Raw genomic sequence first — 23,841 nt, 5'->3', positions numbered from 1 at the left:
CTCCTGTGTGCTGGGGCTGTTGGTACGTGCTGTCATCTAAGTAAAGGGACTCTCTGTTTCTCCTTAAGTTCTAGTGGACGGTGAGCTTGACATCTGGATAAGATCTTACGTAGACTTCTCAGCAACTGGCTATTGTGGTTAATATCCTAGAATATGATGGAGCAGAATTAGAAGATAGCACTTTTAGTTTTTGGTGTAAAGAACATTGATTAACTGATGCCAGTTAGTTCTCTGATGAGTCGAGGGTGTTGTTGTGGTAAATGCTTGTAAGTGGTTTTTGATCAAGGTGGTGGTAGGAGAAAGCACTGTGTGTGATACAGACGATAACTGTCAGAGACTCTGATGTAGGAACTAGAAAACCGTAGGAAGTCATGTGGGACAACTACAAATAGAGTTATAGTAAATGTGTCTTCAACCGTGGGATACTTTTTAAACTCCTAGTAATTAGCTTGTAGCACACACACACACACACACACACACACACACACACACACACACACACACCAATAAAAGTGGTGAAGTTGAATGTGAACTTTGTTTTTTGTTTTTTTATTTTGTTTTCCCCTGGTATTGAGCTTGGCAGTGTGATGTTTGCCTCCAGTCCCCAGTAACAGTTTAATACCAAGTCAAAACTGGCCCTTTGACAATCATATATGAAACCGTATCTGTTGTAAAATAAAACAACAAAACAAAACAAAACAAAAAACCTGAAACCTTTATCTTTAGCTTTATATATATTATCCTTCCCTAACTATGATTGACATTTTAAAGCAGTGGCTATAAAATAGAATGAACATATTTTTAGAGCTGCAGGAATATCTCAATGGTAGAATACATGTTTAAAAGTAACTCTCGAAGTAACTGTATATGAAAACTTTGCAGAGTTGAATACATAGAAATTATGCCCTAGTTATTATTTTAGTATCTTTTTGGCTGTTTGTGTTTTGAAACAGGGTATTACTCAGTAACTATAGACTGGTCTTGGTCCCAGGATTCATCTTGTCTCCCAAGTTCTTAGCTTACAGGAGTGACCCATCACACCTAGTTTCACTGATACCTATTTTGTTGAAGGAATTGGTCAAGCAACCTTGCATAGTACATTTTCTTCATACACAAGACTCTCTGAGTTTAATCTTTTTGGTACATCCATTTTGTCTCTGATAATGAAAAGAAACAGCAAATGCCTGGCATCTGTCACTCTGTACTGCTGCACCTTTCCATCCGTACCTCTGAGCCTTTCCTTCTGTGCGTCTGCCTCTCACTCTAGCCACCCCACCCCACTCGTCTTTCACTCTTTACCCCAGTGGACCATTCTGTTTACGATCTTACAGATCAGGGAGGGGTTCAGTCTTTGTAAAGGACTACTGAATAAACACTGTAGGGTGTGCAGGGCACAGACCTCTGCTGTCTCTTTGCTTTTGTTCAGTTTTCCAGCTTCTTAACCTCAGGTGTACAAGATAGGAAACCAACCGATGTGGTCAGAAGTTTCAATTCCCATATTATTCATAAAGATGAAAAGTCACATTTGTCACAAGAGTAGTTAGTGATCGTGCATGCTTTTACTCCCAGTGCTTGTGGAAGGCAAAGACAGGTGGATCTCTGTGAGTTAGAGGCTAGCCTGGTGTATGAGGCAAGCTCTAGATCAGCTACAGCCACATGGTGATAAAAGGAAAAAAAAGAACAACCCACCATACAGACCAAACCCCTGCAGCAGAAGCAGTGTTGGGGTGACAGGAGAATTCAGGACTTTTATGTCAGGCTTTCCCTTGCTCACTTGTATACATTTTACCATCTTTCTTCACTTTGCTCTTCGGGTAATTATGTTGCATTTTTTGAGCCATTATGAAACTGAATTTTTTTAATTCTCTCTAAACTTCATGTTTAATACTTCTCTAAATGTCTTGATTGTATACATCAAATGCTAAGCCCTGAACTTGACTTGTTTAAATTTCAATATTGGAGATGTACAAATTTCAGACTATACTGGAAGCTTCTTTTGGTTTGGTTGTATTTTGTGTTGAGATTTTGTTTTAAGACGTTTCATGTCTGTGTTTGATGAATTGATTTACAAGTTGTTGTAAATGCTTTGGCCTTGATAGCATTGCTATAGATTAATCTGTAGTGTTTTGTATTGTTTATATTTTGCAGTATATTTGAAATAATTACATGGAACAGTGTTTTCTTTGTGCTTAAAATAAAATTGCTTTATTTTCTAGGACGCATGGGAATAAACTTCCATCATCCAGGAACAGATAACATTATGGCCCTTAACAGTAAGTCCTCGTAAGAAATACTCTATAAAAGTATCAGTCAGGCTCGCAACATGTAGTTTCTGCTCAATTAGATTTTCACCATCTCCCCTTTCACTGAGACTGCTGTGCCGTATAAGTAGGATTTCTGCACCAGCAGCATCAGCATTCCTTGGGAACTTATTAAAACCGTACGATCTCAGGGGCTCCTACAGACCTACTGAGTGGGAAAGTCTCAGGATGGATTTGTTTGACTTAGCGGTCAAGTGATTCTGAGTAAGCAAAAGCTGGAAAACTCGCTGCTCTGAACCCACCGTGGCAGAATGCAACCCGGTGAACCAAACCCGGCCTACTGCCTGTGTGTGTAAATAATTTCATATTAGTAACAGGAGATATTTGCCAGCTCCTCTCTATACCACCAGGTAAAGTAATAAAAGGAGGGTAGCTGTAGGGAGAGGGCGGCCAGAAAACCTGAGTGAATAAATTAGCTAATTTATACTTAACTCATAATTTTCTCACTGTGGTAAATAGTCCATAGATGTTTCAAGGTAGACATTCAGGGCTTCTGATGGAATTTGTATATTATGGATGTCAGCAACTTTGCTGGTCAAAAGTGGTTTTGTCAGTATACTTATGGGGTTACATTCTAGAACCACAAAAAAGTTACCCAGAATGTTGCTGTGTTGCTCAGTGCTTCCGTGAGTCAAGGGTGGTGACATGGCTGTAATTTCAGTGCATACAGGCAGAAGGTCAGGAGTTCAAGGCTACACTCACTGTGTAGAGATCCTGGGGCCGACTTAGACTATGTGAGACTGTGGTGTAAGAACTATGCCTGAACATTTCATATCACACATTGCACACAGCACAGTAACTGTCTCTATAAACATGTATATTCGTAGGTTAGAAAAGGGTTAATGAGGCTATAGCAGAGTCCAGGAGTTAAAACAGTCCTTCCTGGAGGCAGAGGAAGAGGGCAAATACAGACAGACAGACAGTCCTTTAGGTAGCTAGAGACAGAAGAAAGGACTCAGCTGGAGAGCTCTGGACTACACAGAGCCAAACCACAAGGTCTCTGGGTTGAGCAGGGCTGCAAAGGTGAGGTATCAATCCATAGAGGTCCGAGAAGCAAGGCATAGGAGAGGAGCCAACGGGCAGATGATGGAAGGGCCACAGGTATAGTCTGCTGCATCACCATTGGGGTTATAGCTGAACTGAAGACCCAGGGACAGCCAGGAATTCTCGGCCTATGGGTCCCTTGGAGCACAGTTGTGTGGTCAGATAACAGGCCAGTGCCATCACACTGTTAGGTGTCCTCCTCCTTATGGGATCCAGGTGAGGGAGTTTTACTCTTTGTTCTGGTATGGTCCATAAAGTCTTGGACCTGGTTGGTTTCTCTGATCCCATGTCAATATATCTGTATGCTCTGATGTCCCCAGTCATCTTTATCAGTTTATAGGTGGTATCATTTTTGCTTTGGGGGGAATAAGTTATCAGTCTGTGCCTCATGGGCGGTGCTGGATGGACATGGCATCCTTGTGTACAAAAAGCTGCAGAACGCCCTGCTTTTGTTTTAATATTCAAAATGGAGCCCAATGATCCTTGTGAAATGAAAGTTGCCAAGGGCAAGTCATATCCTGAAAACTTGTCTCAGTGTAGAATAACTTAGAGCAGAGAACAGTGTGGTCTCCACACCTTGTTGCCAAAAACAAAGGCACTGGGCAAGCTGTTGACTCTCAGAGTTGCTGTTTTCTCTTTGGTCAAGTGAGTGATACCAACTTGTGATCTCTTATCCTCTCAGATGTGCAGGCCAATTCCAGGTCCACATGGGGGACATACTGAGTAATTGTAGTGCCGTTTGTTGCCCCTTCTTGAGTAAGGGTTTTGAAATACCACTAGATTTATTAAGACAATTAGATTTATTAAGACAAGTTTTGCATTCTCTAAAATATATACATATTTAAAATACACATCTAAAATAACTCACACATTTCCTTGGATCTGACACACACCCTAAGCACATGGGAATCACTGGAACTGCTTGGTGACAAGCCCTGGTCCGTGCTATGCATGTTTCCTGTTTGGAGAGACTTGAGGATAATAATAGATTCCAAAATATACACTTCTTATTCCCTAACTGAGATTACGTTATGCTTCATTTGTGTGCGTGTGTGTAGAATGTGTCAGTCATAACTATGAGGAGACTTCGTCAGATGATCGGAATTGATTATGAAAGAATAGTGTGTTAGTACTGTTTTCTTGAAGCAGTTTCTGAGTATCTGAGAAATGACCTAATTTGACCTGATGTGAATTGTTCTCTGCAAGAGGCAGAGGACACGGTTTGCTAATTTCTGTGTAGAAAACAATACTAAAAGACATTTTCTTTTGAAAAGATTTCCATCTCATGAGATTTATACTCTGTATAAATGTGGCTTGCTTGAATCTTCTTTTTAGCATCATTTTCATCTCTTAGAGAAAGAAAGCTGATTAATACTCACAATAGTTTTTTATTGTATATGATAACGTGTGGAGGGGTGAGGAGTGTTTGCATGTCATCGCAGAGGTGTGGAGGTCAGAAGGCCATCTCGCCATGTCTGTGTGACGCATTGAGGAGCTATGCAGATAGTTGGAATGTTATGGAAGAGTACACCAGCCTCCATGCTCCCCAGGCATTCCCTAAGGCTGATACATCAGGTGGCTCCTTAAAACACAATTAGAAACAATCAGGCCCACTCATATGCGTTACTTACAGTCAGTTCTCAGTTCAGGGTCATGATGACTGTATCGCATGAAGTATTTGCATCCTTTGGTACTTTGGCAGTTATAACATTTCAGATGTATTGTTGAGCACAACTCCTCTAGTGGCATGTATCTGACATGGGCAGTCATGTTTGTGTCGATGGTGTTTGTTTATTTAGAGACCAGATTGGCTTGGGAGTTGAGTTTCTCCCAGTTCCACCTCCCAAATGCTGGGATTTCACCCAGGTGCCCCCATTCACAGCTTCATAATCTCTGTCCTGCCCACTTCCACCTCAATTTGAACTTGGTTTCTTTGAGAGTGTCTGATGGTTTGGGCCAGCCTCAGGCTCACTGGTCCCAATTTGTAACTGTCAACACTGCTGCCCCAGATCCCCAGGGCTGGCATTGCAACTGTGTTTCCTATGCCCAGCAACACAAAGGTTTTTTCCTATCATTTGTCATCCCAATTTTTTCCTTTCAGTATGATTGAGTTCAAATTAGAGATCACTAAAACTTGTCTTTAATCCCAGCACTTGGGAGGCAGAGACAGTTGGATCTCTGTGAGTTCCAGGCTGGTCTGGTTTACAGAGCAAGGGATACACAGGGATACACAGAGAAACCCTGTCTCATAAAACCAAATAAAATAAAATAAAATAAAATAAAATAAAATAAAATAAAATAAAATAAAATAAATAAAAGGGGAAGGGAAGGGGAGCGGCTAAGAAACCATAGGAGAAGTGATTTGTCGGTGGCACACATCTGTACTCCCAGGACTTGGAGGCTGAGGCAGGAGGATAACAAGTTGAAAGTGAGCTGGGCTGCAGCGGCACTGTTAAGAGGAAGTGTGGAGGAAGCATGTGAACTGCACTTCCTCTTACCACGAACACCGAGTACGTCCTTCCTCTAGCGTGGGCAGTATGTTCCCTTGCTGCTTTAATAATTACCCACTGAACCGTCTTCTTTATTCTTACTTCAAAAGACACTGTAAGTTTGCACAGTACATCTTTTTCCCTGCCAGGAAAGGAGGGAGGCCTCTGAGGGAGCTCTGGCTGCCTGTGTAGTAATATTTGTATCAGGCAGATCTGTGCTTTTCTGTACTTTGAGTATGCAGTTGTAACAGTCATGGCCTTCCATAGGATTGTGTCTGACTTGGTCATTTTTCCTCTCAGAATAGTGCCTCTATAACTGGTCCAAGTCAACAATTTAAGGTCACATTCATGTTTAAAGCCAGGAGGCTCAGTATCGGCTTAAAAGGCATCACTGCCCAGGGTATGCAGTTTATTCTTTGGACTTTAATCCCTTTCCCAGTTGAAAACAAGCTGTGGGAAACTGGCAGAGGTCAGGTGGCTGCTTGATGAGCACACAGAGAGGAGTGTGCCGCAAGCGGGTAGAGTCGTTTACTTCAGGGGCTGCCGGCCAAGCATCTGAAAGCTCAGTGGCTAAGGCAGCTGTGGTGGCCATGTTTGGGGTCAGCCCATCTCACGTCCCCTCTTACAAGCTTCATAGCATTAGGGCCTTGGTCTTAACTCCTCTTTGTCTCTGATTTCTTCACCTGTAAAATAGAGACAATGATGAGGAAAACGGCGATCACAGCCCAGCGACTGGTAGAGCAAGCTTTCATGCTTTGCTTTTGCTTCTTGCCTCAGTTTAGCTGCCTGCTAACGTTCTCTCTTGATTTGTATGTTAGTGTTCCAAAATAAAATAAATAAAAAATGAGGCAGCCTTGAATTTGCGTGATCTTCCTGCTTTTGAGCCACTGTGCCCGTTCTGTTGTTGTTGTTTGTTTGTTTGTTTGTTTTGTTTTGAGATGGAGTCTCAAGAAGTAGCTCAGGCTGAGTTTGAACTCCCAGCCATTGGTCTTGCTGCCTTAGCCTCTGGAGGGCTAGGTTATAGGCATGTGCTAGTATGCCTGTCATTTAAAAGTTTCCATTGTCATTTCATTCTGATATCTTCCAAGTTGCCATTACTGTTTGAAGTAAGAGGTTAGGAAGCTGACAGAAAGATGATCCTTTATCATCTCACACCCCTCCTCATCAGAATGCCCAAGGCAGTTAGAAATGATGACTTCTAGAGGAAAACCTGGACAGTTTGAACTCTTAATGTTAGCATCTTAAAGGGGAGTGGGAGCTGGGGAGGGTGATGCGTAAGAAGCTGGAAGTCCCCTCGGCACTGTAAATGACAAAACCACAGCACCACAGAAACACCAGAAGGGACACTTGAGGAGGTTCCAAGTCATTCACTGGGAACATCTTATACATAGCCCAGCCACTGGGCCCCTTGGAATGTTAGCCAAGGCTGTCCTCTGCAGTCCCTTCTTAACTGCTGTCTTGACATATTTTGGAATACCTTTCTGTATTTGCATTAGAACTGAGTGCTGACAGTGCATTTGTTAAGTTAAAAGAGAAAGCATGAAGGTTGTTGGTGTGTGTGTGTGTGTGTGTGTGTGTGTGTGTGTGTGTGTGTGTGTGTGTTAGGCAGACTCCTGTGTGGCTGCCTTGTCTCTTCTCCCTCCTTCTCTTCTTTGCTGAGTCTGAGCTCCGTGGGGAGGTTCAGCTGAGAGGAAGTGACAGAGGGAGTTGAGCATGTGATGTGTTTGTGCCAGAGTAGGAGGAAAGCCAGCTTTGCTAGAGTTCTTAATGGAAGTTTTTAAAAGTTGACGAGCACATTGTTATTTTTGCTTACTGTGAGTGATATATGTTAAGACAGGGTTTCGCTATATACTTTGGCTGGCCTGGAACTTACTGTGTAGCCCAGGCTGGCCCCAAATTTGAGTCAGCCTCCTCAGTGGTAGAATTACAGGTTTGGATGACCAGGCTCTAAGGAAGTATGTTTCGTGCATTTATGGATCGTGTGCATTTGTATGGTTTCTTTATCAGTCTCCTCGCCATTTTTGAGGTAGGGTTTTTCATGGAACATGGAGATCACCAATCAATCCCTCTGGGTTGGCTGGCTCGAGAGCTTCACAGTTATTCCTCTTCCTGTCCCCCACTCCCTGGCCCCAGAGTCTCGGTAAGGTAACAGACATGTGCTGCTGTGCTGACTTTTACATGGGTGCTGGGGACTACACTCAGGCCCTTATGCTTGTAGGGCTAGCAGTTTAGGGAGTGAACCTCATCTCCAGCCCTGCTTTGGTTTTGGTTTTTGATTTGCTTTTGTTTTGTTCGTTTTTTTTTTTTTTTTGTTTTTTTTTTTGAAAGAGGGTTTCATATAGTTTAATCTGGTCTTGAATTTGCTATGAAGCTGAGGTGGGCCTTAAACTTGATAATTCTCCTGCTTTCACCTCCTGAGTAGAGGGATTGTGGTTGTTGAACATCATACCCACCAAAGAAAATAATTTCATTTTAAGACAGGATTTTGCTATGTAGCCCCATCTGGCTTGGGAATTCACAGAGATCCACCTGCCCTGCTTTCTTTTTGAGTATTAGGATTAAAGACATAAACCACCACACCAAGCAGAAAATAATTTCAAAGGGTAATATGATAGTGAAAGGATTTTTCTGAGACTCTTTGAGATTTTGAAAATTTTGCAGACAAGATATCCATTGCTGTTCTTTCTAAATCTGAGCAGATTTAGGAGTTAAAATACAGATGTAATGTGAATACATTGTAAGTAATAGATAATTAAATAGTAATACGAGAAATATATGTTGTTTAAAGTACATTTGAAATAGGTTTGGATGCTCTAAAACAACATTGTAAGTGGCTTGAGAGATTTTCTTTTTTATGCTACCAAGTTGGGGTCTAATAAAGGTATTTTAATAAGGGATCTGTCACAGGGGTTAAAAGCAGAGACTGAAAGCATGGGTGTGGCCTTCTCTTAAGAAGTGTTAACGAAGTAGCACCTGTGTGTGGCTAAGTTTTTACAGATGGATGAACAGTGGCATTCAAGGAGCAGTGTAGGACTTAACCAAGGTGACAAGTTGGAACTAGGAACAGAGCTTCCTGCCTCCAGGTTGAAGGTGTTTCTTTTTGCTTTCAATACTTAATTAACACACACACACACACACAGACACACACACACACACACACAATTTTTGCATAAGCATACAAATTTAGTACCTATATAGAAATATAGAAATTCCTTTTCTTTTATTACTATAAGACCCTTATATATTCTCTCTCTCTCTCTCTCTCTTCTGAAAAATAGAATGGCTAGCCTGGTTTTCATAGCTTGATATTGAACATTATAAATAAGTTTGAAGTTGCCTTGTGATCTTAATGGGTTTTAGAAGAGATTCCTTGTGAATATGGAATTCCTCAAGTAACAGGAACTGATTTCCTTCCTCATAGTAAAGATGTAGGAACCAGCTGGTTCCTTATTGTTCCTTGTGGACTTCCCAATAACTTTCTCCACTTATGTAAACAGTGTATCCTAGACTTTCTGTTTGCAGACTTCCCCACACCTGTAATTAATTAACTTAAAAATTCAGAGCTTAATCTGTAGACATTTCAAAGACCTCTCGATGCAGTTCTAACTCAGTGAAGAACAACCCAAACGTGTTTTAAGACTTCGGCTGACGCATAGCAGTACGTCAGGACCCTGTCAGGAGCAGAGCTCTGGTTTGATTCCCAGTGCTGCAGAAGAGAAAAGTGTGTGCGCACGCCTGTGCATTGCACAAAGAAATTCAACCGTGCTAACACTGAAGACAAGAAAAGAACAATGCATACTTTTTTTTTCATGGATATAATATATATGATAGACATTACCTGTGATGCTTTGATACTGGTATACAGTGTATAAAAATTCAGGATACTTAGCATATTCATCAGACCACATGTTCACCATTTCTTTGTGATGAAAGTGTTCAAAAATCTGATTATTGCTAGGGCTGATGGCAGAAGCCTGTAATCCCAGAGACTCAAGAGACTGAGGAAGGAGGATCATGAACTCAAGACAGCCTGGATTACAGAGCAAATTCAAGGTCATCCTGTGCCAGTGGGAGGAGGAACAGAGATACCCGGAGCTAAGGGAGCAGACACAGAGATACTAGGGTCTGGGAAGATGGCTCAGTTGGTAAAACTCTTACCACACAGGCCTGAGAACCTGAGCTTAATCTCCACCATCCACACAAATCCCTGTATGATAGCATGCACTTGTAATCCCAGAGCCAGGGAAGTGGGACAGAAGTGGCGCTTCCTTGCTAGCTAGACTTGTTTAATTGGTGAGCTGCACGAAGGCCGTGACAGACCCTGTCTCAAGAAAGAGTGTGGAGGTACCAGTGTAGGAACAACATCTAAGGTTGCCCTGTGTTCCCCAGTACACGAGCATGCATGAGTGTGAACACACACACACACACACACACACACACACACACAACAAATCAGGGCTGGAAAGATGCCTCAGTTAGTAAACTGCTTCCATGTAGGCACGAAGACCTATACCACATAAAAAATTCAGCACAGCAATATGTGCCTTTAATCCCAGGCCTGGGGGACAAGAACTGGAGGATTTCTGAAGCTTGCTAGCCAACCACTCTAGCCTGATTGGTGAGCTCCAGGTTTAGTGAGTGACCCTGCCTTTAAAAATAAGGTGGAGAGCAACTGAGGAAGACACCTGAGTCAACCTGTAGTTTCTACACACATGAACACATATGCAGAAATTGGTTAAGATGTATGAAAGTTCTTATTCAACATTTTTCAAAAGAAGACATGCACGTAATAGCCAATAGGAATTAAAAACAAGACAAAGCCCAAAGCTCATTATTGCTTAACACTCAGGAATTGTGCATCCAAACCACAGGAGGCAGCACGTCATTTCTGTTGGAGTGACTCTTACCAAAACACAGTGAGTGTTGGGCAGTGTGGAGAAAAGTACCCCCCACACACACTCCCAATCCTGCCAATGGTCAACATTGATTAGGACAGCCATTAATAACACAGTTCTAGTATGGGCATTCTTTTTAAAAAATAAAAAATAGAACTGTCATATGACCCTGCAATTAAAGGTATAATTCCAAAGGAAATTATACCTGCATGCCCATGATAGTTAAAGCACTGGCCACAGTAGCCAGGTATCTATAAAAGGATGGTGAGAGTACTACTCAGCCAAAAAAAAAATAATGAGATACCAGGGCCAGTGAGCTGACTCAGCAGGTCGTCACTCATTGCCAATTCTGGCAGTCCCTGGTTCAGTCCGTGGATCTACATGGTGGGAAGTGAACCAGTTCCTCAGATTGTCCAATGACCCACACATAATTACCTTGGCATGCATGTGTGCAATATATACACATATACACACACAATAAATAATATAAATGAAATCTTGTCATCAGCAACATTATGGATGACCTAGAAAACATGTAAATGAAATAAGTCACAGAAAGACAAATACTGCATAATCTTGCCCTTTGTGGGCTGTAATTTTAATACTGGTGTTTCTCCTTACTGTGTATGTTTCAGCCAAGTGGAAAGTAGGTTTTATTCAGGCTAGGAGTCAGGCCAGGCAAATGAGGAGCTTCTTCCTGTGGCTGGAGCTATTCGCAAACTCCCAAATAAGTTATTTTTGGTAACCTTCTTCCATGAAGGAATCCTTGTTTCTAGTGAGAGAAGCCTTGCAGGAGGTAGGAGACATGGGACACTGACCAGAGGGAGGGTCCAGCACTGGTGCTGTTGGCTCCTTAACATATCAGTCTCTGTGTGTTTGTCTACTCCTCTCTCTATAATTTACTACATTTGGGGGAGTTCATAATTGTAGAATTAGCAAGTATTGATTGGCACAAGTAATCAGAAAGTGAAGATTTATATAAAGTTTGAAGAGATCTCATAAAGTTTTTGGTACAGTGGTCTGGAGAAGACTGCTTGTTGAAACACTCCGGCTTTTGTTTTTGTCTCTTTGAGCAAGGTCCCACCCTGGTCTACAACCCTTGATTCTCTTGCCTCCACCTAATGGTGGGACAAAAGTTGTGCTACTACAGTGGGCCACACACTAAATATTTGAGTGCCTTTCTCTGTAGTTTGCAAATTCTCAGGCCAGTTCAATGCTGGATCAGTCAGATACAGTTCCTGGGGCATAAATCATCGATAGACTATCCTGTTTTCTTCAGCACACTTCAACCTTAAAACTATTTGACTCAATGGAAGTCTCCTTATAAAGTATCTCAGTAATACTAGTACTGTGCTTGTCAATCATTGCTATTATTCTTGAAGTTTATAAAGAGATGGAAAGGTCTTCCTAAAAAAGATGGATTAGAATCAGAGAAATGGAAAAGGAGTTTAAAATACTCAAGTAATTCATAATAAAGTGTGAATGTAGTAGATAAAGATGCGCTATTTCTACCTCTACCTGCTGTGCCCATTATTTATGGAGAACTCTCCCTTCTTTACTGTCGTTTGCTTGGTTTGAGAATCACTGGACTAAAAGTATCTTTCCAGCTACTATCACATTGAGGAAGCAAGAGGAACATTTGGGAACAAACCTCACCATCGTGTGCTTTGGGTGTTTATAACCTGATAAAGGGAATGGGAAGGTTTTGGTCTTAACCTTAAGTTTTTATGTGGAATTTTTCCATGACTAACTGGTTATACCTTCTGGTAGAAGCTAAAAGACAACATGAGATGTATGAATAAAAGAGTGTGTGCACGTGCAAGTGAGCAAAGATTGAACACAGGACCTCATGCATGCTAGGCAAGCATTCTACCACCAGCTACATTCCCAGTCCACTGATTGTAACTTAATGTGTTGCATACTTTCTTCCTAGCTATCTGGAGGGAGAGGCAGGGCAATCCGAGTTTGAGGCTAGCCTAGTCTACATAATGAGTTCCAGGACAATCAGAGCATGACAGTGAGACCTTGTCTCAAAAAACCAACTAACTGGTGGAAGCTGGAGAGAGATGGCTTAGCAGTTAAGAACACATATTGTTCTTGTTTTCAAGGGGCCCACGTTTTATTCCCAGTACCCTCCTTGTAGGTAGCTCACAGCTGGTTGTAACCCTATCTCCAGGAGGATCTGAGGCCTCCAACATTTGAGGGCACCCAAACATGTGTGCATACACACATGCACACAAGTAAAATAAATAATAAATCCTTTAAAAATTTAATTGCCAATTAAACACACATTGATTGCTGGTTTGAAGATATAGCTCAGTCGGTGGAGTGGGTGCCTAGCATACAGGATGTCCTGGGTTTGATTGTCCATTATCCTAGACATCATGAGGGTCAGGAAGGTCATAGGAGGGTCAGAAGTTCTAGGTTTCTCCACTGATAGGAAGTTTGAGTCTAGATATGGCTACATGAGGCCCCGTTTCAGAAAATTGTTTGCAAGGGTTTGTTTTTGAGGTCCCCAGGCTGTCCTAGGAATTGCTGAGCATCTAGCTGAGGACGACCTTGAGTTCTTCCTCCTTCTGCCAGTGCCTTCCAGAGGCCGGGATCTCAGGCTTGTTTTGTCATACCTAGCACACAAGGGGGTTTTGCTTTTTGTGTGTTTGTTTGAGACAGGATTAGAAGGAAAGTAGTCAACTAGCAATTTTCCCTATGGTAACTTTGATATGTATTTAAACAGCATAACAGATATATTTATTAGTTTATAGGCTATTACAATTAATTAATGCAAGAAATCCATACATACATACATGGAGGCAAAGCACTCATCATACATGTAAAATAAGTAATTTTTAAAAGAATGTTAATAGGAATTAAAGTTTAGGAACCAGGCTTAGTGGTGAATGCCTTTAAGTTTTCAGCATTTAGGAGGCAAGAGTAGGTAGATTTCTTGAGTTCTAGGCCAATCTGGTCTATAGAATGAGTTCCAGGAAAGCCAGGGGTACACAGAAAACCCTATATAATGATGATGATGGTGATGGTGATGATGATGATAGTATTCAAAGATCCTAAAAACTCCTCAGGAAACTTGAGCTGGTAAGTCCGGTTAGATGAAATCAACATGTAGGGTAGGGTGTGGAAGAACACACCTTTAATCCCAGCACTCAGGAAGGAGACACAGGAGGATCTCACTTCCAGACCACTCTAGTTTACATAGCAAGTTCCAGGGCTACACAGTGAGACTGTCTGAAAAAACAAAAACAAAATACTAAAACAAACCTAAAATAGTGCAATAAACCTAACCGAAGAACAGAAAGACTTCTAAAATGAAAACTTTAAAACGTGAAAGAAGCTGAGGCTGGTGAAATCATTCTTTGTGGAAAGGCTTTCACTGTGCAAGCCTGGTGACCTCAGTCCATCCCCAGGACACATGGAAATGCATGGAGAGAACCACTCCACATGTTGTCCTCTCACTCCCACCTGTACAGCGTGACACCATTGCCCGGAAATAATAATGTAAAAAGCACTGAGGCAGTTTTACATGGATTGGCAGCCTTAATATTGTGAAAATGGCTGTATTACCAAAAAGGATCTACAGACTCAATGATGTCATCACTGGAATTCCAATGGCATTCTTCCCAGAACAAGGGGAAAAAAATCCTGAAATTCCTCTCAGCACAAAAGTTAGCCGTGAATAGGAGAAGGAGCAATGCTGTAGGTTCCATAATATCCCATTCCAAACCGTATTACACAGCTAGACTAAGGAAAACACGTGGTACAGCCTCAGAAACAGTTTGTAGGTAGACCAATAGAATAGGAGACTCGGGCCAAGCCTGAGGCATATTTGTAATCTCAGAACCCAGGAGCTTATGGCAAAAGGATTGCCACCAGTTTGAAGGTGACCTGGACTGCTACTACTGTATAAGTCCCTGTCATGAGCTGAGGGTAGCCTGCACTACTGCTGGCGTAAACACGGGAACAAATAGGAAGTCAGACATAATGGTGTTCACCTGTCATCCCAGCACTTTGTAGGTGGAGGCAGGAGGATTGGGAGTTTAATATGAGCTTGATCCACATGAGACCTAGTCTTAAACCAAGCAAACCACATATGGATATAGCTACCTCATCTTTGACAAAGGAGTCAAGGAGATACACACACACACACACACACGCACACGCACACGCACACGCACACGCACACATATCTACATATATGTATGTATGTATGTATGTATATATGAGAAAAAAGACAGTATCTTCAAGACATGGCTCTGGGGAAACGGGGCCTGCACATGTGAAAAAATGTAACAAGACCCTTATACCTCAGTCTACAATAAACAGAAAACTAAAGCAAACCAAACCCATATATGTTCACCATGGATCACTCCGAAACTGCCTAGGAACACATAGGAGCGGCACCACCTTTCTGCAAACTCCCACAGACTAGGAAATAATTCCAAGAGTTAACAGGTGGGATTGTTTGAAATTAGAAAGCTTTACAAAGCCAAAGAAACCACTAACAGAGTGAAGAGACAGCCTATGGAATAGGGGGGAAAAAACCTTTGCCAGCTGTACATCCAGCAGGGGATTAATATCTAGAATTTGAACAGAGATTGAAAGAAAGAAAAAACCCCTCATGCAAACAATAGATAGAGGTGATGAATTGAATGGACATGCCTCAGCTCAGAGGCAGAATTGCAGATGACCAATAAATACCTGGAAAAGTGTTCAACAAACTTAGCCGTAAAGTGAATGCAAACTATAACTGCCTTGATTTTATCTCACCCCAGTCAAAGTGGCTATCATCAAGAAAACAAATGAAAATAGCCCGGTGTGGTAACTCACATATGTGGCCCTGCTGCTTGAGAGGCACAGAGGAAGGAGTTTGAGGTCAGCCTGGGCTACAGAGTGAGAAACCCTGTCTCAAGCAAAGGACAGATACAAAGATGTGAGAAGCCCTTGTACATGGCTGATGGGAAGCTAATCTGTGTGGCCACTATGGCACTCAGTATGGAGGGTTCTAAAACCCAGAACTCCTGTATATGTCATCTAGCAGTGACACTCCTGGGTATACACTCAGGACTGTAAGTCAGGATTCCACAGAGATAGAGACTCATCCATGTTTATTGCTGCCAGCCCAAGTGTCCATCAGTAGATGAGAAAATGTGGAACATGGGCATTATAACACATTCCCTTAATCCCAGCACTGCAGAGACAGGCAGAGCTCTCGAGTTTGTAATAGAATGTTGCAGGACAATCAAGGATGCATAGTAAGATCCTGTGTTTTTAAAATGTGGTACATATATAAGATGAAATTTCATTTATGAAGACAAGTGAAATTATGACACGTGGGAGATGAGTGAATCATTATGTTAGGTAAAATAAGCCCATCCTAGAAAAACATTTTCTCATGCAGAATCAACACATGCACACACGCGTACACACATACACATACCACCACACCACCGAAGAAGAGGGGAGACTATAAGAGGCAAAGATGTGTAAAGGGGGGGGGGGACAAGAGAGAATAAACCACATATGTCATAAAAGCAGAAGGTGACACTATTTGGTGGTAGGAAGGAGACCAACAAGAGGGACAGTGTGGGACAAACAAGAACATGGTAGCATGGGGTATACATGTTTGAAAATGTCACAGTGAGACCCATTTCTGTATATAAAACCCAGAATAAAAATTTTGAAAACAATTAGGGCTAGCTTATTGGTAAAGTGCTTGTCTTGCAAGGCCTGAACTATGTTTGATCCCCAGAACCCACGTAAATAATCTGGCTGTGGTAGCATGAGTTTGTACTGGCTGTGGGGAAGCTAAGGCAGGAGGACCCTTGTGTATCACTGGCCAGCCAGTTGTCTAGTTCTAGGCCAAGTGTACAGTACTTAAGCAGTGACACCCAAGGTTGTCTTCCAGATCCACACAAAGTCACATGCACGGTACAAATGTGTACTCACACAAAGATTTAATAAAAATAAATCAGCGATGGGGGTGTAGTCCAGTGTTTGCTTGGCATGCACCAAATCATATGGGTACTTGACACTACTTTAAAAAATAAGTTCTTGGAGTAAATAGAAGAAAAAGTTGCATCTTACTGTATTAATATATTCACAGATGGTGCATGAAAAAGGATTAAATTCGTCATGCCATGTGCGTGAGGTGCACACCTGTAATCTCAGCATGTGAGGGCAGAGGCCACCCTGGCTGACCTGGGATCTGCTGTGTAAATCAGGGGAGCCCAAACATCTGATTCGAGCCACACTCCTGTTCTGTTCTGTTTTTGAGACAATGTCTCACTTATATATAGCCCTTGCTGTCCTGAAACTCACTGTATAGACCAGGCTGGCCTTGAACACACAGAGATCTGTCTACCTCTGCCTTCTGAGGCTGTGATTAAACAAACACGGTGAGGTCCAGTGAGGCACTTTTGTTTTAAAGTGGTACAGTAACTTTATTGGTCCCAGTAGTAAGTGGAAGGAAGGACGGGTATGTTAACCCTTGCTCCTTTAGAAGCATCTGCAGACAGAATCTCCCTTTGTCTTCTTCTTTTTTTTTTTTTTAATATTTTTTTTCTGGAGCTGGGGACCGAACCCAGGGCCTTGTGCTTGCTAGGCAAGCGCTCTACCACTGAGCCAAATCCCCAACCCCCTTCCTTGTTGTTTTTTAATGTAGTTCATTTTGTGTTGGCTGATGTAAAGTTTTTGTTTTTCCATTTTTTAAAGATTATAATATCACCTTATTTCTCCTGTCTTTCATTTGAAGATTTTATATTCAGAATTCTTCCTTAAAGTTGTATTTATATCTAGAGGAAAGCACTATTTTTTATTTCCATGTTCTTCAGAATTCATTACCGTTCTCTAATGGGAGCATTGACTAACTGAACTGTTCACAAATAGTCCTTATGTAAACAAGTTCATCAGATTTCAAGTTGCTGTCAGTCTGGCCTGTGTTCTGAGACTATCTAGCATGACACTGTTCTCCCTGTTGACTGTATACTCTGCTAAGAGGCTGCGCTTGTTCAGGACAACTTGGTATCCAGTCTTGTGTGTATGCATGCTCAAGTGTTCATGAAGGCACACATAGGTGGATGGCAGGCAGAGGCCATCGACGTCAGTAGGTCACCGGCGTCAGGTGTGTTCCTCTCTCAGACTCTACCTTTCTTTTTTGTGACAGGGTCTCTTGCTGAACCGATAGCGCACTAATTTGGCTAGGCTAGTTGGCCTCCCTTGTGCTTTGATTATAGGCGTGTGTGGTCATATTCAGCTTTTTATGTGGCTGTTAGGAATTCAAACATGGCCTCATGCTTGAACAGCAAACACTGGACCAGCTGAGCTATCTCCCCTCCCAATTCAAAACTCTTGGTGTGGTACCATAACAGTATCACCTACAGCTTTTATGTTGGAAACCTAGTAATTGAGACACAGATACACACACACACACACACACACACACACACACACACACACACACACACCTACCTACCTCTGAGGTAGAGGCAGGCAGGTCTCTGTGAGTTCCAGGCCAGCCGCAGCTGTATACCAAGACCCTGTCTCAACAAAAGCAAAATAAAAAACAAAGCAACAGAGAAAAGCTGTAAACGTGGATGTTACACTAAATCATATTAATAAGTATGAAACGTACAATGAACATTCATTTTTAGCTTCTATTCAAATAATACCATAGGTATTGCAGATAAAATACTGGTTAGGTCCGGGATGGGACGTTTAAATTCCTCAGTGAGGGTCAGAAATAAATTTAAGTGTCTCAGATTGCTTCTTAAATTTCATGTCTATTCCGTAAATCTCCAACCCCAATATGGCCGTGCAAGTAACACACAACTCTGTTGCACTGTTCATAAGCTGCACGCCTAGATTGGGCAGGTCTACCACTGCACTACTCTATTCCCCAGTTAACGAAATCTCTAGCTACTTGTGGCTTCTCCAGGCCATGTGGTTGTGCTCCATCTTCTTTCTACCTCCTCTTCCTCAGACTCCCTCTCCCACCCCTCTCCAAAACCTCCAGCCCCACCTTTCCCTTCCGCTGCCCAATCACAGGCTCAGCCTTCATTTGACCAGTTAAAATGGGGAGAAGGTCTAGCCCCTCTTAAGGAAGCAAAATTAGCATCAAAATACAAACAGTATCAGGACAAAACCAGCACTGTCCTTCCTTCAGAAGCCCATTATTCAGAAGTGGAAAATGAGAAGAATCTGTAAACATCATGGACTTTAATAAAAACTTTAATTCAAGGCCCCATGGAGGCCTTTTGCACCTCTTTCCCTCTCCAAGTCCCCTGAGGCCTGTCTGGATCTATTCAGTTTGTGTTACCAGGCGTTTGTCTGTAGCTGAACTGCTAAGAACCAGTGGTCGCTGGTACTTTTGAATTCTAATCAGATATTTTTTCATGGTATTTCTGCCTCCAAATAAGAGACGATGGTGGTGGATTTTTGTTGAGAACACTGAATAAATTTGAAACACAGAATACTTTTTTTATTTTTCTCTCAGTAAAGATTTTTTTAGTGATTTGTCAGGCAATATGACATCACTGGGAATGGGAGAGAAGAGACGAAGGGACAGGGATAGAGTGTCAGTCAGATTTACTCTGCCTCATTCAGAATGTTAGTTAGTTAACCCATCGGACTGTCAGATTTACTCTGCCTCATTCAGAATGTTAGTTAACCCATCGGAGTGTCAGATTTACTCTGCCTCATTCAGAATGTTAGTTAACCCATCGGCACTAGTTTGTCCCTCTTGTTGTGGGTGAAGCAAGCTATTGTGGGGTCCTGCTAGGAAGCCAGCTATAACTTAAGACACCTGACTTGGAGAAATAAGTTCCACATTCCAACTAACGAGAAGTGAAGTCCTCTTCTTGGAGAGGAGACAAGAAGTGTTTGCTGTGGGTTGTAGTAGGGTTGGGGAAATATGAGGGAGGGCAGAGATAAAACCTGAATGAGGTAACCCTTCTCATCTCTGAGTGGGGGAAAGGAGAGAGGACAAAGGTGTGGGGGTCATAGCGAGGTGGCCAAGCAGAAAGACCTGGTGAGTAGTTTTGATGATGTTGAAAAATCTGGAGTCTTCAAGGAGTGTGTGCTTTCCCCTTCTCATTCTCTACAAATTATGAACCTTTTCAGGGTAAATGAAGTTCATGGTATTTTATGCTTCAAAAAGTAGATTTCAGTTCTCATTTGTTTTTATATAACTGGAGGTCCGATTTCAAAATCTTTATTCCGAAGTGTCACTGTTGATAAGTGGCGATAGAGAAAGCCACAGTCCAGCTGCTAAACATGGAGCTAAGCAGTGAAGAAGCCAGCCTTCTGAGTTCTGTTATTGCAGACCACCTTGTGAGAGCCAGAGCTGTGACCTTGGCTGCTTTTCATTTTACAGATATAAAACTTAGTGTTTTCTCCCTTCTATGATATGATATATGATATGATATGATATGATATGATATGATATGATATGATATGATGTGATATGATATGATATGATCTATGATGTGACATAGAGAGCAATGCAGAGAGTAAGAGAAAGTTCGCTAGGAATTTTACAGAAACTAGGCTGGGATATGGCTCACTGGGTTCAAGCACTTGCCCAGCTAAGTGGGAGAGGACTGGAGTTTTAGGTTTCTAGAATTTAGGTTAGCATGCATGCTTGTAATCCCAGCACAACAGTGGGTAGATCCCCAGGGTAAGCTCACTCAGCAAGCTCTTGGTTCAACAGGAGACCTTGCCTAAGCAAATAAAGTGGTGAGCAGTTAAGGAAGACACATGATTCTCTATGTATGTGCACATGCAGGTGCACATATGTACACTTTCAGGGCATTGGTGAAGCATGCATGCGTGAAGGTAGAAGCTTGGAATGCCCATCATAGGCCACAACTTTTACATCTTTGGAATAATATTTTTCCTGAGTAATGCCTGATGGTAACATAAAGTTCAAAAGAAGATTTACAAATTATTTTTAAGGAGCTCTTATCTGTGACTGATACAGCTAGCAGGCCCCAGTATTCCCAATATAATCTCTTACAAAACCGGGCAAACTCAGCACCCTTGGAGCGGCTGCCACAGCCAGGTGACTTGCTCTGACAGTGCTTAATGCTTCATGAAGGATTTCCCCCAGTGTGTTAGCAGTGAAGTTGAACAGTGTCTCCAGATTAACAATGTCAAGAATACTTAGAAAACGTTTGTGTGAACATCTTTTTTTAATTTCTGAATTCACCATTTTGATACAAATACCCATGGTTTTTTTCTGTGTTTACATGCAGCCAGGAGCTATGGGCGGAGACGAGGTAATTTTTTTTTTTAAATGAGATCTTTTGCTTGCCAAACTGTGAGTAAGTATGAGTATGTGTGTGTTTATGCTTGTCTGTATAAGACAGTAATTAATGTATGGTCTGATGTTCTAGCTTAACTATTTTAGAAAAGATTATTTTATTATAATGATTTTTCTGTTTATCAGTAATTTGTTTTTTTTTTTTTGTTTTTTTTTGTTTTTTTTTTTTTTGTTGTTGTTCTTTTTTTCGGAGCTGGGGACCGAACCCAGGGCCTTGCGCTTCCTAGGTAAGCGCTCTACCACTGAGCTAAATCCCCAGCAGTAATTTGTTTTTTAATATAACAAAGATACAGCAAAGACAGCTTTATCTAGAAGTTTTTGTTGTTTGGAGTTTTGTGGATGAACATGGGAAAATAAAGGCCAAGTATATGTGGGATTTTTGGCCCTGTATTTCTGTATTTTTTTCATATGATTTAGAGGGTAGAGGCTAAGTTTGGGGGATGATTTTTGATTTTACTAAGTTGTCTGGTGAATTTTTTTGTTGTCATTGCATCCAAAAGCAAGCGTCTCCTAAAGTTAGGGGAAGCTTACAGTTTAGGCCCCTTCCAAGGTCTTCACCTATGATTTGTGTGTGTGTATGTGTGTGCGTTTTTCTTTAAAGAGGTACCACAAAAATTGCTTTAGTCCCTGTAAAACCTAAACTAAGATAATATAGCTTTCATTTGTGTAATGCTATAAGCCCCTGAGCATTTCCACATCTGTAACTACGAATGGTTTGAAGAAGTAGCAAGAGGAAACCTAGCAGACGGGAAAGTTGGAATTTAGAGCAAACACCTGGGTTGTAGTCAAAATCTGTGACTCTGGTTTCCTCATCTGCAAATTATGAAGTAATAGACCCAATCGTGTCCAACTTCATAATCTCAGAAGTTGAAGCTTTAAGAAAAGGTGCACATGTCTGTGAAGCATTCCACAAATGTAAAAGCTGGGGAAGATGGTGCTGGCTTGCTGTGTGACCTCAGTTAAATCTAGAGCCAAAATTAGAATCTGTCTTCTTGTCTCATATTTGCTAATGTTTACCTTTGATTAGAATATTTTTGACTTTGCTTGTCATAAAGAAAGAATAAAGAGGATATTAAATTGATAGTATTTTATTATTACCTAGTAAATATTACTGGATAAGTGCATATTGGCTAAATTTAATGTATGTGTGATGAAACATTAATTTATAATCACTTTTACAGGGGTTGGGGATTTGGCTCAGTGGTAGAGTGCTTGCCTAACAAGCGCAAGGCCCTGGGTTCGGTCCCCAGCTCCAAAAAAAACAAAAAACAAAACAAACAAATAATCACTTTTACTTTGGGGAAGTATATCTTTGAATTTGGTTTTTGGTATAAAATAACTTTTATTTACATAAATTTTATCTGTAGAACATAACTGCTTTCCTTTAGAACCAGAAGACTTACAAATGATGGATAATGAGTTTTTTGTTGTCGTTGTTCTGTTTTTGTTGTTTTGTCAAAAAGGTCTTCAGGCAAAGCAGTACACCCCCGGTCACTTGCATTTAAAATAATAGTGCAATAAACAGTAGATTGTAAATATTTTTATGTGCCTTAATCATAAAGGTAAAGACCTTTAATAGATCTCCTATCTTGACATCATTGTAGACCTTACTACCTAGGTACACTGATTACGTTTCTCTTCTCCCAGAATTTGTCCTAAAGGTAGGACAAGTAGGACAGTTTACTGAACTCTACAATGAATGCAGCCATGTTCTCTATACAGTAAATCACACCTTAAAATTTTTATTGTCACAAACAAGAAATAGAGGTTAAAATATAAATATTGTGCAGGGATAAGTAATTTAGTTACAGTGAATCAACCCAACTAGCATGAAGATCATACCTTTTCAGAGCACAAAACAACATTGAAATAGCAATGTAACTTAGCCCGTGATTTTGTGACATAAGTCATGTGAAATGGATACATATTTTTGGGAATTTCCTCTGAACTTAAAGTGCTTCCTTTGTAATAAGTTACATGCTAAGTTTCACCGTGGCCATGGAATGAGAAAGGCTCCTAGCTGGTTTCCGTGAGTTGGCCTCGCCCCCACACCCGGCGAGCCCTATCTTCTTTGGCTTAGGAACTTGAAAACTGGCCTCCATCTTACCATATAAAGATGAAATCGCCTAGATGTAAAAATATTATTCCGAGAAAAATATTGATTTTTCAGCATAGTCTTTTAATCTCAGGCACTTCTTACAACATGTATGACAAAGACCTTGTATGTTCACATGAGCACCTTCAGATGGGAAACTGCAGTCCTGGAGTGGGGGAGCAGCTCAGTTAATAGAATGTTTGCCTGGCATTCCTGGAGCCCCGGGCTCTGCTCCCAGCACAGAGTGAGAGCGGGTGTGGGGTGCACCCCAGCAGTCCCAGCACTTGGGGTGAAGGCCAGAGGAACTTGATTGCTTTTAATCCATAGGATTAGATACCACAATTTTATAGCCATTCCTATTCATTTTTTTATTTGGATGTTGGAGCACAAAGCCAATGCCTCATAAAATACACCAGGCAATGACTTATCACTAAGCTGCATTTCTGGCTTTGCCTTTTTTACTTTTAATTTCAAAGAGTAAAATCCTAGCAGTAACTATTAATACCTTTCTGTGCCATGCTTGTTTCATGTTGGTAGAAAATGTAGGAGGGGTGGGGACTAGAACGTTTCTCCATGGAGGGAGAGGTGAGGACTGCCCTTCCTCACGCACTGCTCAGTCGCCTGCCGAGGCTTGCCTCTGGTCTCTCAGCTTGCCTCTCTCTCGGTG

The 23,841-nt window shown here is 41.5% G+C and overlaps 1 protein-coding gene across 15 annotated transcripts in view; it reads left to right on the top strand.

Annotated features, from left to right (window-relative positions):
* Positions 1–23,841, top strand: part of Cpeb3 (cytoplasmic polyadenylation element binding protein 3) — a 182,076-nt gene that overhangs the window by 75,834 nt on the left and 82,401 nt on the right. For 10 of the 15 annotated variants that reach the window (XM_017590350.3, NM_001419825.1, NM_001419824.1 and 7 more), the window contains exons 4-5: positions 2,217–2,273; positions 21,012–21,035. In XM_017590350.3, the coding sequence (XP_017445839.1) occupies positions 2,217–2,273; positions 21,012–21,035 (81 nt within the window). The remainder of the gene's footprint in view (positions 1–2,216; positions 2,274–21,011; positions 21,036–23,841) is intronic. The other 5 variants (XM_063265169.1, XM_063265176.1, XM_063265178.1 and 2 more) reach the window with 1 other exon arrangement.

The sequence above is a fragment of the Rattus norvegicus genome, chromosome 1, assembly GCF_036323735.1.
Source record: "Rattus norvegicus strain BN/NHsdMcwi chromosome 1, GRCr8, whole genome shotgun sequence".
NCBI classification, from domain to species: Eukaryota; Metazoa; Chordata; class Mammalia; order Rodentia; family Muridae; genus Rattus; species Rattus norvegicus.
Note: the sequence above shows the minus strand (reverse complement) of the source record. Positions and strands in the feature narration are given on the sequence as shown.